This window comes from Mrakia frigida, assembly GCF_051309035.1.
Source record: "Mrakia frigida strain ATCC 22029 unplaced genomic scaffold BDY24scaffold_39, whole genome shotgun sequence".
NCBI lineage: Eukaryota > Fungi > Basidiomycota > Tremellomycetes > Cystofilobasidiales > Mrakiaceae > Mrakia > Mrakia frigida.
In genome coordinates this window covers 31,220-43,708 of record NW_027481242.1, presented here as the reverse complement: position 1 = coordinate 43,708, position 12,489 = coordinate 31,220, and the positions used below count along the sequence as shown (strand labels likewise).

Here is a 12,489-nt window from a genome sequence, read left to right as displayed (position 1 = left end):
TCCAGATATGTAGTTGGACAGCGCTTGGCCGACGACGTCGGAGCTCGGAGCGGAAGGATTTCGAGAGGAATCCGAGCTCCGACTTCTTTCGACGCGTTCATCTGCTCTTCGAGTCTTCGTTTTGGCGTTCCTTTTCGCCGAATGTCGGACACAAACGACAGGAATCTAGTACAAGAAGGTTGAAATCGTCAACTAGATATCTGTGCAAGTAGTCAGGTTCGTCTCTCTCTTTTTTTTCCGAGCCAAAAACGAAACAGCCCGTTCCACTGACCTCCCTCGTTTCCTCTCTCTTCGCTTCACAGGAAACGAATGCTCGAACGAGACGAGACCTTCATCCACCGAGACGGAGCTCTTCCTCAAGAGAAGCCAGCGGAGGCCAAACACGTCGAGGACTCAGGCAACGTCGTCGCTCACAGGGAATCCGTGTGATCGATCTCGAACGCGTTCCCTTTTCTTTTCCCTCCCTTCCTTCGGCTACCAGTCTTGGTTCCTTCGTCTTTTGTACGCTCTCTTGACGATGAATGTTTTCTGTCCGAGCACACTCGGGAAGAAGAGAGAAAGAAACACCAGCTCGAAGCTCCCTCTCGTCTCTCTCCGTCGCTCCTCTCGTGCATCTCTTTCTTCCGTTCTTGTTTCGAGAAAGGATCGTGAAAATTCATGATAGAAACCCAGCGAAGGCGAGAAGACGACAGACGAAGTGGGTCTACGTTTAAAGCTGGAGAAGGAAGGGAGAGAGAAGGTGGGTCAGCGGTCAAGTCATTCTCGAGCTCGACAGGTACGGGAAGCGAGCTCACCTTCTGCATGGCGAGAACGCTGGAAGAAAGCAGAAAGGTGGTCAGCGTTGGGCTTCTTCTCCGTTCTGAGCTCAATAATAAATACATACTCAGTGGATTGGCAGTAATCCTCGAACTCGGCGCACTCCTCCTGAATCTGGTCGAGGGAGACGTCGTCGGTGATAACGAGGGTAATCTGCAACTTCTTGACACCGTAACCAATCGCGACGAGCTAGAAAGGGACGAGAAGAGGAGGGAGAGGAAGAGAAGGGGAGGAGGGGAGGGGAAAAGGCGGGAAGGGTGACGGGAACGGGTCAGCGACGCGTCCGACACCTCAGGCGACCTCCCAGGGACTCTAGAAACGTAAAACTTACAGTAGAAGCTCCCCAAACAAGCCCATCGTGTACAATCGAGCGTACCGACTTCTCGAGCTCAGCCATATCGGTCTCGTCGTCCCAAGGCTTGACGTCGAGGGTGACGACGGACTTTCCGACGGCGGCGGGTCCCTTAGCGGCCTTCTTCTCGTTGTAAGCGGCGACTCGCTCGGCCTTGACTCGCTCTCGCTCAGCGTCCTATAGAGAGGGAAAGAAAAAAGAGAAAGAAGAGCGAAGGTCAGGACCAGGTTCGACTTCGACTTCGTTTCGTTCGTTCGCTCGGCCGGGATTCTTCTTTTGGGAAAGGCTCGATGAAATTGGAAGGTAGGAAAGTGGAAGTATACGGAATAGGTATAGATGTATGTACAGAAGAGAAAACAGAAGGCGGAGGAAGGAAAGGAAAGGGATGGGAGATGGAAAAAAGGGAAGAGCGGGAAGGGAGAAACACGACGCAGGTTTTTTGGAAAGGGAGATGGGGAAACGTACCTCCTCCTCGTCGTCAGATCCGAAGAGATCGATCTCGTCCTCATCCTCCTCCTCCTCAGCGGCGGCAGGGGCGGAAGCGGAAGCTCCACCGAAGAGGGCAGCTCCGGCGGCGGCGTCTCCAGGGAGGGTAGAGTGCTCGGACTCCCAGGTGGCGATGTGAGAGTACCATCGGGCAGAGTGAGGGTACTCGGCGGCGGAGGGAGCGGCTGTAGACAACGAAGAAGGAACGAAAAAGTCAGTGATCGGGTTGGAAAGGTGAAGAACGAACGTGGGAGGATGGGAGGGAGAAAAGGAACGAACAGGCAAGAGCGGTGAAAACTCCAACGTCGGACTGCGAGGGAGCGTATCTGAAGCAGAGAAAAGACGAAAGGCATGGTCAGTTCTCTATTTCGTGTGATAAGGGATCGGAACAGCAGAAAGTGCAAGAGTGGTGGTGGGAGTCAGAGAGCTTGGAAGATGTTGGTTGTCCTCAAAGTTGTACAAAGTACAAGGCGCGAGGTCTTAAGTCGCTATCTAGGAAACACGGACCAAAGCGTAGTGATCATCATGATGAAGTTCCATCTCGTCAAACCGATCCTGCCTTCGCTCTGGCCATCGAACGGGTCGATGGTCGAGGAGGAGGGAAGGAAGGTTCGAGCGAGACGGGAGGAGATGGGTGTTGAAGGGAGATGGGAGGAAGGTTTTTTCGAAGGTTCGACGGAGGGTAGCTTGGAGAGGAGACTAACCCGGTGATGTAGGATCGGGTAGCGAGGTGCTCCTCGAGCTGCTTGATGTCTGGGAAGGGAGGAAGAGGCGAAGGAAGGAGAGGGAAGGAAAGTCAGAAAAAAGTCGGTAGGTCGAAACGGATCCCCTTCGAAACTCCTCTTCTCGTAGCTGGATTTCGATGAAAAAAGCTGGAGGATGGAGATGAGAAGTGAGAGAAGCACTCACCAGAGAAAGCCATTGTGGAAGTTGAAGTTGGAAGAAAGAAGGGAAGGTCTTGGTTGGAGGGAAGAAGAGAGGGAGAGAGACACTTTTCACTTTCACTTTCAGCCCTGAAGCTTTCAAGCCGTTGAGCCCTCCCCTCCTGAAGCTCACCTTTCCCCTCCTTCCTTTAACCATCAACGATCAACTTGAACCCTAACCAAATGTCCCTCCGACTCATCTCCCGACGGTGCTCATCCCTCCGAACCCTCCCCCTCGCCACCCTCTCTCCTTCCTCCTCGTCCGTCTTCTTGACTCTGAATCGATTCAAGTCGTCGAAGGACGACGTTCCCGAGACTCCTCGAGACCCTTACCCTCTCCCTCTCTCGCACCCCATCGCTCCCGATCTCGACTCCACCCTCGCCGAACTCACCTCGTTCGAAATCCCACCCCTCGATCGATCCCACGAGGACATGGGAACCACCAGGAAGAGACTCGTCTACCAGGTCAGGAAGAGAGGAATGCTCGAAGGCGATCTCCTCCTCGCAACCTTCGCAAGGGACAAGCTCCCTTCCATGACGGACGACGAGGTCAGAGAGTTCGACAAGGTAAGTAGCAACCTTCTATCGAGGGATTTCTTGCCTTTCAGAGGCAGTAGAGCTCGCCGATCTCGAGCGAGAGAGGGCTGAACGTGAAACATCGAACCTGACCTTTCCTCCCCTCCCTTCTCTCTCCACTTTCCTTCCGATCGGCTTCCTCCCACAGCTCCTCGATGAACCCGACTGGGATATCTACTACTGGATGACTTACAAGAAGCCTGTGCCTGCGAGATGGGAAAATTCGGCTCTCATCGAACAGTTCGTCCTCCTCCTCCCTTCGTTCTCTCCTCCTCCCTCGAGCTCACCTTTCCTCCCTTTCTCTCCGTCCTTCTCCTCCTCAGACTTCGTGTGCACACCAAGAACGAGGGTCGAGTGGTCAGGTTCATGCCCGCTCTCGACGATCTGCCTGCCACCACGGTCTGAGCAAAGGAGGAGACGAGAGGAGGGGAGAATTGGGTAGGTGGTCGTCGTTCGTCGGGCTCAGTCAAAGCTTCGTTTCCAGGACAGGTTCATCCTCGCTCTCTTTCTCTACCTTCACAGCTTACCCTTTTGTAGTATATCTCTTTCTGTAATGACTGCCTTTGTACCTCTCAGCTTTTAGTCCCGCAAGAAGATGAGCTCGGGACGCGTTTGCCTTTCCTCTCGCTCCTCCTCGTTCTCTCCCACGTTTCCCTCCTTCTTCACGTCTCCCTCAATCCAACCCCTCTCTCCCACTCACTCTCCCTGAACCCTTCTCCTCCTCGTTTCCTACCAGAACTTCGACCAACCTCGGCTCGATTTTTGTCAGATGTCATCGGCGCTTTCGTTTGACCCTCACCCTACCTACTCTCTCTCCTTTGTTCGGTTCGCTTCTTCCCTCCCAACCACCACCATCGAAACTTGGAGCTCGAACGTGGATCCTTCCTCCCTTTTCCAGCTGGCTTGCTGCTATCTTTATCTCCTCTGGCCAAACCAACAAAAGAACGGTCGGCGGACATATGTTCTTCTTTCCTCCCTTCCCTCCTGGCGTCCCCTTTCCTGAAGCTCGTGAGCTCAACTCTTTCCTTCCTTCTTCCTTCTCCCTTTGGAACCCACCTCTCACCTCCCTGGATTCTCTTTTTTTCCCAGCAGCTCAGGACCACCAGCAGCAGCAGCAGGAGAGTCAACAGCAGAACGGGCAGTCTCGACCTCCTCCTCCAGGTGATTAATTTCGCCGACCTCGTTCTTCTCGCTTCTTCGTCTCAACTCACTAACTTTGTTTTCTTTCTTCTCGTTCTCATTCCTTTAAGCTAATCGAAACGCTCATCCTCATCACCATCACCCTTACCAGCAACCTCCTCCTCCTGCTCGAGCCTCCTCCTCCGGCAATCACAATCAAAGCTCGTCGAGCTCGAGCTCGAGCTCGTTTGGTCATCCTCCTCCTCCCTTTCTTTCTCCTGCCCAAAACAACGGTTCGAACCAGAATCAGACTCAGAACGCTCAGCAGCTGGTAGGAGGAGGAGGTACGTCCCAGTCTCCTTTGTTTTATTGTGCTGCTTGAGGAAGCACCGACGGACGCGCGTCTCTTCCACTCGAAGCTCATCCTTTTGCGTCCTTCTGTTTCTCAGCAGGCTTCACCCTTCCTCTCCCTCAACTCAACAACCACCAGTCCTACTACTCTCCTCCGACTCCCAAAATTCCGACCTACTTCCCTCCTCCTCAGTCTCAGCAACAGCAACAGCAGCGACCTCCCGAACCCAGAGCGTCCTACTCGGCTCCTCCTCCCAACCCTCAGCTCTTCGCCCCTCCCCTTCAACCCTCCCCCTCTTCCTGCTCACAACTTCAAGCTCCACTCCTCCCACTCCTCGCTATTCCGAACCCAAGCACGAGCGGTCAACCTCAACCTCAGCAACAACGACAACCAGTTCGAGATCGAAGCCCGACGGTTTCGTTGTCGTCCCTTTCACCTGGTTCGACGTCCGAGAGTCCTGCGTCTACTTCGGGGAGAGGAGAACGCGGGAGGTCTTCCTCCAAAGGTGGTGGGAGAGGTGGTAGTGGATCGGCGTCTTCCACGAGAGGAGGCTCGATGGGACGAGGACGAGGAGGAGGAGGAGATGAAGGGTCGTCGACGGGAGGAGGAGGTGGGACGGGAGGAGGAGATGGTAGTGGGACTAGTGCTGCGGGGTGAGTGTTTTTACTTCCAAACCTTCCGTTGTCGGAGTCGAGGGAGGCACACGAGAAGAAGAGGAGGATCGGAGAAAGGCGAGATCTGACGCGTCGTTCCGTTTCTTCCCTCTGTTCTCAGAGCTACTGAATCGGACTCTCAGCGAACTCGACATGGTCAGTGTAACTTTCTCTCCAACCTCCTGAACCGATCATCTCACTCACTGAATGACTCTCCTTCGCCTCGTCTGTACGAACAGCCTCCGAAAAACGACGAAGACAAGACCTTCAAGACGCCTTCGAACGACTTCGAGACATGACTCCTCCCGACAACACAGATCAGCCTGATACGAAGAAGATCTTGATCGATAAAGGTGAGCACACTCAAGATCTTCGTTGAACCGAAACGAACATTTCCCGAGCTGATTCGAGTCTTCGTTTCGTTTCGATCGATCTTCGAACAAGCCTGCGACGCCATGACCCGACTTCAAGACGACAACGCTCAGCTCAAGCAGAGATTGGCGTTCTACGAGAGCTTCTCTGGACCTTCGGGACCCTTCCCGAGTAAGGAGACGGTGGATCTGGGGTTGCAGCAGAGGTGAGTCGACGCGTCAAGCTTCTCTCGCACGTCGCAGAGGCTTCCTTCCCTTTGGCTCAAAGGGCAAGTACTGACTACTGCCCTCTCTCCATTTCCACCGCCTGACCATACAGATCATCCGGTCCCCTCACTCCCCAATCGCCTTTCCTCTTCTCCTCCTCCGGCTCCGACCCTCCCTCCGGCTCTGGAACGAGGAGTGATGGAAACGCCAGAACTACGAGTGGGAGGTTCTGACACCGGCTTTCGATGGGCTCCGGGAATGGGAGGAGAAGGAGGGGGTGGAGGTTGTTGCAGCGAGGAACGAGGCGGGTGGGTCGCTTAGGTTGCGTCGCGTCGTGTTGTGTTGTTCGTTCTTTTGGTTTCTTTCTTGGATCGACTCGCTCTAACGAAACCTATGCTTACCTCCCTCCTCAAGAGATCTCCTCTTCTCTATTATCCTACATGCTGTATTTCTTTTAGTTGGCTTCGCTCGAGAAAGAACGCTCAGTCGAAACGAGAATTGCAGACTCGACGCCTCGCGTGCTCTCTCCTCTTGTCGTCCCGATCTGGAAGCAGAACGGGCACCCACCAGCACAAACGGAGATCTCAAACTTTTCATGATCTCTGCGCTCCCTCCCCGCCAATGACCAATCCTTCTCTATTCCTCCTCTTTTCTTCTGCTGCCGCTCCCTCCTCTCCTCTCCTCTCCCAAGCTACACGAAAATCCCCTCCCCCACCTCTCATCCTCATCACCCCCGCCACTCCTTGCCCCGACTCTTCCCTCGGCCCTCTCCACCCTCCTCGAAAAGCTAAAGCCTCTTCCAACGAAACCAACACGATCACCGAGGAACGAGGTGTCGTCGTCGCTGTTCCGAGGAGACGAGCTTCGATGACGGCGTTGACCAAGTTTGAGGAGAAGAGGCGAGCGTTGGATGAAGGGAGAGAGAGGAAGGGGAAGGAAGGGGAAGGAGGAGAAAGCTGGTGTGAGTTTTTGAGAGGTTTCGAGGACGAGGGAGGGAGGGAGGAAGGTTGAACTGACCTCTTTCACGTCCTCGCTCGCACACAACCAAACCCACTACCTCTCCAAATCAAAAAGCTCGGAAGGAAAGTATCCCTTCGAAGGATGCAGTTGGGACAGGTCTAGCATCGTCGAGCCGAAGGAGGGAGGGAGGGAGGAGGGAGGTCGACGGGGGTCTGGTTTGATTCGGAAGCAGGAAGGAGAGAGAGGAGGAGGTTCGTTAGCTGACTGATTTCAGTGTTCGACTCGGGTCAGAAAAGGGAAGAAAGTAAGACGAACCGTTCCCGCCTCTCAAGCTCTCGCCTTCCCTTTCCCCTTCCCCTTCAAATCCACCACCCCGTTCGTACTCCCGCCTTCTCCACTCCCTTCCTCCTCGTCCTCCCACCCACTCCCGTTCGTCGTCGGAGCAGGAGCAGCAACAGCCTTCTTCGGCGGCGAAAACTGAGCCTGAACCTGTCGATAATGCTCCATCTCCGCTCCAGAAACCGAAGGAACCAGTTCCTTCAACGCGTCCTCGAAGTCGGCGACTCCCACGAGCACTGCGATCTCCTCCGAGGTGGCGATTTCGGAGAGGTAGTACTGAGGAGTGAGAGGGTAAGGGTGAGGGGAGTTCGGGTCGGGAGGTTGGGAGTTGAGTTCGACTGTCGAAGGGAAAACGAAAAGAACGACTCGTCAGATCGCAAGGAGAAGAGAGAGGAGGGGAGGAAGATCCCTCACCAAGCTTGGTATCTATCTCCTCCGCCTTCCTCGACATAGCCTTGAGCATCGCGTCCGAGCAGAGAGCGTAGAAGTCGGCTCCGGTGTAGTTGAACGGGCATCGTGACGCAACGACGGCGAGGTCGAGGGCAGGGTCGAGTTTGAACTTCCGAGTGAGAGCTTCGAGGATCTTGCGTTGGGAGTCGTGCGTGTCGCTGACTCCGAGGTAGAGCATTCGGTCGAACCTGCGTCGAACCAAACGAGCATCAGCGTCGTCTCGAGAGCCAAACGAAGAGAGGAAGGAAAGAAAGACGCACCTCCCAGGTCTCAACAGCGCAGGATCCAACAGATCCGGCCTGTTCGTCGCTCCAATCACAAAGACATCCGCTCCTCCCCCTTTCCCATCCGTCATCCCATCCAACTCGGCCAGCAGCTGACTGACGATCCTATCCATCACTCCTCCCGAGTCTCCTTGGTTCCCTCGTTTGGGAGCGACACTGTCGAGTTCGTCGAAGAAGATGACGCAGGGTTTGGCGTCCCTGGCTCGTTGGAAGACTCGTCGAACGTTGGCTTCGGACTCTCCGATGTACATGTTGAGGAGCTCGGGACCCTTGACGGAGAAGAAGTTGAGGGAGCAGGAGGTGGCGACCTGGGAGAGGAAACGAAGGAGAAGAGGGTCAGCTTGAGAGGAGAACGTGGATAAAACTCACAGCTTTGGCAAGCAAAGTCTTCCCCGTCCCAGGAGGTCCATAGAGAAGAATTCCTTTTTCGAACGCAACCCAAACCAATCAGCATTTTGTCCCTCCTCCTCCTCCTCCTCGACGCGTCTTTCCCAAAAACTCACCCGACCTCTTCTTCAACCCGGCCGCAAACAACTCGGGATGGTTCAACGGCAACTCAATCGTATCCAGAATCTCGGTCTTCACGTTGGCGAGACCTCCTACGTCGTCCCAGGAGACGTTGGGGATCTTGGGAGCTCCGATCGATTGCGAGTAGGCTGTTCGAGCCGAGTCGATGGCGGTGGAGAAGTCGGAGGCGGAGAGGGCGACTCCGGCGAGGGCGTAGGACCGAAGGGGAGAGGGACTGACGAGAGGGATGCAGAAGGGGTTTGGTCAGGGCCAGGAGGTTTGTTGGCGGAGGGGAAAGGAGAGGAGGGGCGGGAACGAACCCAGAAAGAGCTTGCAGACGCTGAACGGCAGCTCTCTTGGCTCGAGCAACGAGAGAGACGATGTCCTGAGCGACCAGAGCAGCAGTTTGAACGGCGATGGAACTGAGATCGACGTCGGCAGCAACGGGAGTTTCGCCGAGGACGGTGGTGAGGATGTCGAGCCGTTGGCGTTCGTCGGGAGCCTGGAGGAAACACGGACGAAGGACGCGGTGAGTTCGATTTCGAACGAGTAGGAAAGAGGAGATACTCACCTCGAGAGCAATCTCCCTCTTGAAGCAAGCCAGAATCCCCAGCGGAACCTTCTCCGAATCCGAAGTCGTCGCGACGACGAGGACTGGGAATCCCGACGACCTCCAAACGGACGAGAGGGCGTCGATGCATTCTCGGAGGACGGTGGCGATTTGAGGTTCTGGTGACGAAAGATCGAATATAAAGGTCAGCTCGAACGAAAGCCGAAGAGAGTGGAGGAGTTGGGTGTCGAACTCACCCTTCCCCGTCTCCAACACCTGTCCCTTCCTCGCCAAAGCCTCAATATTCCTCAGCAGCAGCACGCAAGGAGAACAAGTCGAAGCTCTATCGAACCTCGCTCGAAGGACTCCCTCGGTTTTGAGGTCGGTATCGCCGATGATGTCGAAGCAGTTGACCTGAACGAACAAAAGAGCAAAGTCAGCGGCGAGGCGGGAAACCAAACTCGAAGAAAACTCACCTCCATAACTCCCAACCCCGACGCAGCAGCCACACTCCTCACCACCGTCCTCTTCCCACTTCCTCTAGATCCCTTCACCAGCACCGAGATCTGCAAGTCGTACGAGCCCATCGACGCGACGACGGAGGAGCCGACGATCTGTTGTAGTTCTTTGAAGGGAGGGAGGGAGGTCGAAGAGGGGAGTAGGCCGGCTGAAAGCAGCAAAAGAGCAGATTCAGGCGTCAGGAACGCTCTCGAGGCGAAGAGACAGATCAAGGTCGAACTCACGAATCCCAATCCATCTCGGGAACGTCCCACCCACTCCCACACCTCTCTTCACCCCGGCCTGAACCAGCTGAGTCACTGAAGGATCGACGTAGTACCCGAAGTCTCCTCTGGAAGCTTTAAGGTCCCAGGTTTCGTGGCGGTGGTGGTGTTGGTGGGAGGGAGGAGGAGGAGGAAGGTCGGCGTGGGTGACGACGAAGAAGACGGCTGTTGTAGGGTTTTGAGAAGCCGAGGATCTGTTGAGAAGCCAATACCAAGAATGAAGCTCAGCCTCGTCATACAGCGGTTACCTAACGAGGCTTAAAAAAGCAGCTTCGAACAAGACGCACCTGTCCTGAGTTTCCTCCTCTCCCTCCTCCCGCTCCTCCAGATCAAACTCGTCCACCCCCACCCCAAACACATCCCCAACCTTCAGAACCCTCCTTCCCTCCTCATCATCAAAGTACCTCCTTAGCGCTCGTACCACCTGAGGCTGCAAGAGCTTGTTCGTCGACGCCGGCGACGCGAGTCGAGCGAGCGTGACGGACGACGCGATTGGGAGAGGAGGTCGTTGAGACGGTGGAAAGGGAGTGGGTAGGACGAGGAGACGAGTTCGAGAGGAGTTTTGAGAGGTGAGGGGGGAGGAGTTGTGGAGGAGTAAAGGAGGGAGGTGGATCGATCTGAGAAACGGAATGACTGACGGTCAGTCTTTGAGAAACGAGAGACGAGTTTGGGGAGACGACAAACTCACAAAGCTGACTCCGAAAACAGTGAAATGCCCAGTTCCTCCTCATCTCTAGCACATATCCTAACGATCCTCCAATCGCCAACAGGGCTGAGAGGTTGACCTTTCTCCTCCTCCAACGTCGAGTCGTGAATCTCCTCTGACCGAACAGCGACCTGTTTAGATCAAACTTCGCGTCAGTCTAGATCCCTGCCATCAACCATCTCTATCGAAAAAGTATCCTGACTCACCCAGTCCCCATCAAAAGCTCCGACCTCCCCCAACACTCTCGTCCGAACCCAAGCGATCTCCTCCTCCCCTCTGCTCTCCCTCGTGCTCCTGCTCCTCAACGGCCGTTCGAGCGCTTTGGGGACGAGGCGAGGATAATCCGAGGTGAGAGAAGCGAGGGAGAAGGCTGGAGAAGAGGAGGTGGAGTTGGTAAGGTTGTTGTTGGAGGAAGAGGAGGAGGGAGAGGGGCCGAGGAGAGCTTGTTGGAGGAAGGAAGCTGAGATCTCAAAGTCGTTGGTATCCTCGTCGTCGTCCTCCTCGTCTTCGTCGGGATCCGAGTCGGGATGAAGAGGTTGGATAGTACGGTCTGAGGAAGTATCGGAGAGGGAGGAAGGCGAAGGGTTCCTACGACGAGCGTCGTTCGAAGGAGGAGGAGGTTGAAGTGAGCTTGAGCTCGACGAAGGTCCCACGATGATTTCTGTTTCTTCCCTCCCTCCTTCTTGATCCTCCTGCAGGACAATCACCCCCATCAAAACAGGCTCCGTCATCACCACCCTGAAAGCTAGAATCTCCCCTGCTCCTCCTGCTGCTGAAGACGCTGGAGGGACAGAGATGACATCTCCCGTTCGAACGATCCGGCCCAGTTTTGAAGCGAGCGCTGAAGTGAGCGAGGTTGGAGAGGATTGAGCGAGGACAGAGGAAGAGTGCGAAAGAGGTTGGAGGTAGATGGACGAGAGCGGAGGGAGTTGAGGGTCGAAAGGTGAAGAGGAGGAGGAGCGAGGGAGGGGACCGGGAGGAGGAGGAGGAGGGAAGAAGAAGAGCGACATCCTTCAGGGCTCGTGAAGTCGGACGGAGAGCTTCTGAGAGGAGATGGGCAGTTTGAAAGAAGGAGTGGAGGAGGGTTTGGTGAAAGTTTGAAGAAGATAGAGCTCAAGGCGAGGTCGTGGTTGAGGTTCAAAAACAAGGAGGGAAGCTCACGAACTGGACTGTTTCCTCCGGCGAGAGCGTAGGGTTAGCCGAGCCTTCCTTCCCTGCTTCATCCGTGCCAGGAAAGAAATTAAAGAAAGGTATTGGCATGTAGAAGCTACGAGTTATCGAATTCGAAAGAGAAAGTTGAGAAGAAGTGCAAGAAATTCCTCAAACGAACCATCTTGAAGGATCCTCAAAACGACGAAGCTCAACTTTCGACCTCTCCTTCCTCTCTTCTTCCCAACCGCAATCTTCCCCTTCAAGCTCATTCACGAAGACTAGAATGGACTCTCTGCCATATTCTAACCTCATGTGCTGATCATAGAGATCATTCGGTTCAAAAACGACGCTCGCTCAAGGTCTCAAGGTCGAGTGAGGTCGGGAGTCGGAGAACTCTTTGCTTTCCTCGCGATCGAAGGCTCGTTGAGACTCAAGACACCCCTTTGATAGGCTGGGATGAGGATAGTGAACAGATAATCTCCAGACGGTGTCGCTGGAAGTTGCTGTGTGAGTCGAGGGAAGGGAGAGGAGGCGAAGGAAAGGCGAGCGAACGAGCTCAACTTGATCCTCCTTCCTCCCTCCCGCTCCTTCGACACTCGCTCTTCTCAGACCAGAGGCATTCACTGACACTCTGCTGGTCTCTTCTCGCACAGATCAACAGCTCAGTGGCTGATCCATCACTCTCACAGCTCGTCGACATGGCCCTCGCATCTCTGGCTCGCTCTTTCTGTGCTTTTCTCTTGCCTATATCGACACTGCTCCGCCCAACATCCCACCACCGCCCTCCCTAGCCACCGTTCGCTCCATAATCAACGTGCTCACATCTTCTGACGTCCTCTCGTCGCTGTCGTGCCGGTGCGGACCATTTTTAGAGCGAGCCGTCGGCTCGTCTCCCCTCTCGACG

General features: G+C 55.0%; 4 protein-coding genes across 4 annotated transcripts; 2 read left to right on the top strand and 2 right to left on the bottom strand.

The window, feature by feature from the left end:
• Positions 1–626: 626 nt before the first annotated feature.
• On the bottom strand, positions 627–2,654 carry EFB1 (translation elongation factor 1 subunit beta). The gene is made up of 8 exons (XM_076642131.1): positions 2,564–2,654; positions 2,359–2,407; positions 1,934–1,980; positions 1,634–1,839; positions 1,148–1,345; positions 884–1,005; positions 795–813; positions 627–715 (listed from the first exon to the last, which is right to left on the bottom strand). Exons 1-8 carry the CDS (start codon positions 2,574–2,576, stop codon positions 710–712), a joined length of 660 nt encoding a protein of 219 aa, XP_076492955.1. The 5' UTR covers positions 2,577–2,654; the 3' UTR covers positions 627–709.
• SDH5 (succinate dehydrogenase assembly factor SDH5) lies at positions 2,655–3,742 on the top strand. The gene is made up of 3 exons (XM_076642130.1): positions 2,655–3,144; positions 3,302–3,393; positions 3,477–3,742. Exons 1-3 carry the CDS (start codon positions 2,761–2,763, stop codon positions 3,556–3,558), a joined length of 558 nt encoding a protein of 185 aa, XP_076492954.1. The 5' UTR covers positions 2,655–2,760; the 3' UTR covers positions 3,559–3,742.
• A 227-nt stretch (positions 3,743–3,969) lies between these two features.
• BDY24DRAFT_401754 (uncharacterized protein) lies at positions 3,970–6,430 on the top strand. The gene is made up of 8 exons (XM_076642129.1): positions 3,970–4,161; positions 4,246–4,314; positions 4,404–4,616; positions 4,722–5,277; positions 5,399–5,433; positions 5,517–5,630; positions 5,722–5,854; positions 5,968–6,430. The coding sequence occupies exons 1-8, from the start codon at positions 4,113–4,115 to the stop codon at positions 6,086–6,088; spliced, it is 1,290 nt and encodes a 429-aa protein (XP_076492953.1). The 5' UTR covers positions 3,970–4,112; the 3' UTR covers positions 6,089–6,430.
• A 712-nt stretch (positions 6,431–7,142) lies between these two features.
• Positions 7,143–11,443, bottom strand: PEX6 (AAA family ATPase peroxin 6; the record flags this gene model as incomplete). Its single annotated transcript, XM_076643860.1, has 13 exons — positions 7,143–7,492; positions 7,569–7,792; positions 7,865–8,196; positions 8,258–8,310; positions 8,392–8,630; positions 8,716–8,897; positions 8,967–9,124; positions 9,203–9,359; positions 9,422–9,612; positions 9,689–9,921; positions 10,015–10,344; positions 10,416–10,564; positions 10,640–11,443. 13 exons carry the CDS (start codon positions 11,441–11,443, stop codon positions 7,143–7,145), a joined length of 3,402 nt encoding a protein of 1,133 aa, XP_076492952.1.
• Positions 11,444–12,489: the final 1,046 nt, after the last annotated feature.

Bases quoted from the DNA above. Each gene is read 5' to 3' on its own strand.
- BDY24DRAFT_401754 (XM_076642129.1), top strand. From the start codon at position 4,113: ATGTTCTTCTTTCCTCCCTTCCCTCCTGGCGTCCCCTTTCCTGAAGCT. The intron at 5,631-5,721 runs GTGAGCACACTC...TCTTCGAACAAG, and splicing joins GAAGATCTTGATCGATAAAG to CCTGCGACGCCATGACCCGA. The intron at 5,855-5,967 runs GTGAGTCGACGC...CTGACCATACAG, and splicing joins GATCTGGGGTTGCAGCAGAG to ATCATCCGGTCCCCTCACTC.
- EFB1 (XM_076642131.1), bottom strand. The intron at 1,981-2,358 runs GTTAGTCTCCTC...TCTCTGCTTCAG, and splicing joins ACCCGATCCTACATCACCGG to ATACGCTCCCTCGCAGTCCG. The intron at 1,840-1,933 runs GTTCGTTCCTTT...CGTTGTCTACAG, and splicing joins AGTTTTCACCGCTCTTGCCT to CCGCTCCCTCCGCCGCCGAG.
- SDH5 (XM_076642130.1), top strand. From the start codon at position 2,761: ATGTCCCTCCGACTCATCTCCCGACGGTGCTCATCCCTCCGAACCCTC. The intron at 3,145-3,301 runs GTAAGTAGCAAC...TTCCTCCCACAG, and splicing joins AGGTCAGAGAGTTCGACAAG to CTCCTCGATGAACCCGACTG. The intron at 3,394-3,476 runs GTTCGTCCTCCT...TCTCCTCCTCAG, and splicing joins AATTCGGCTCTCATCGAACA to ACTTCGTGTGCACACCAAGA.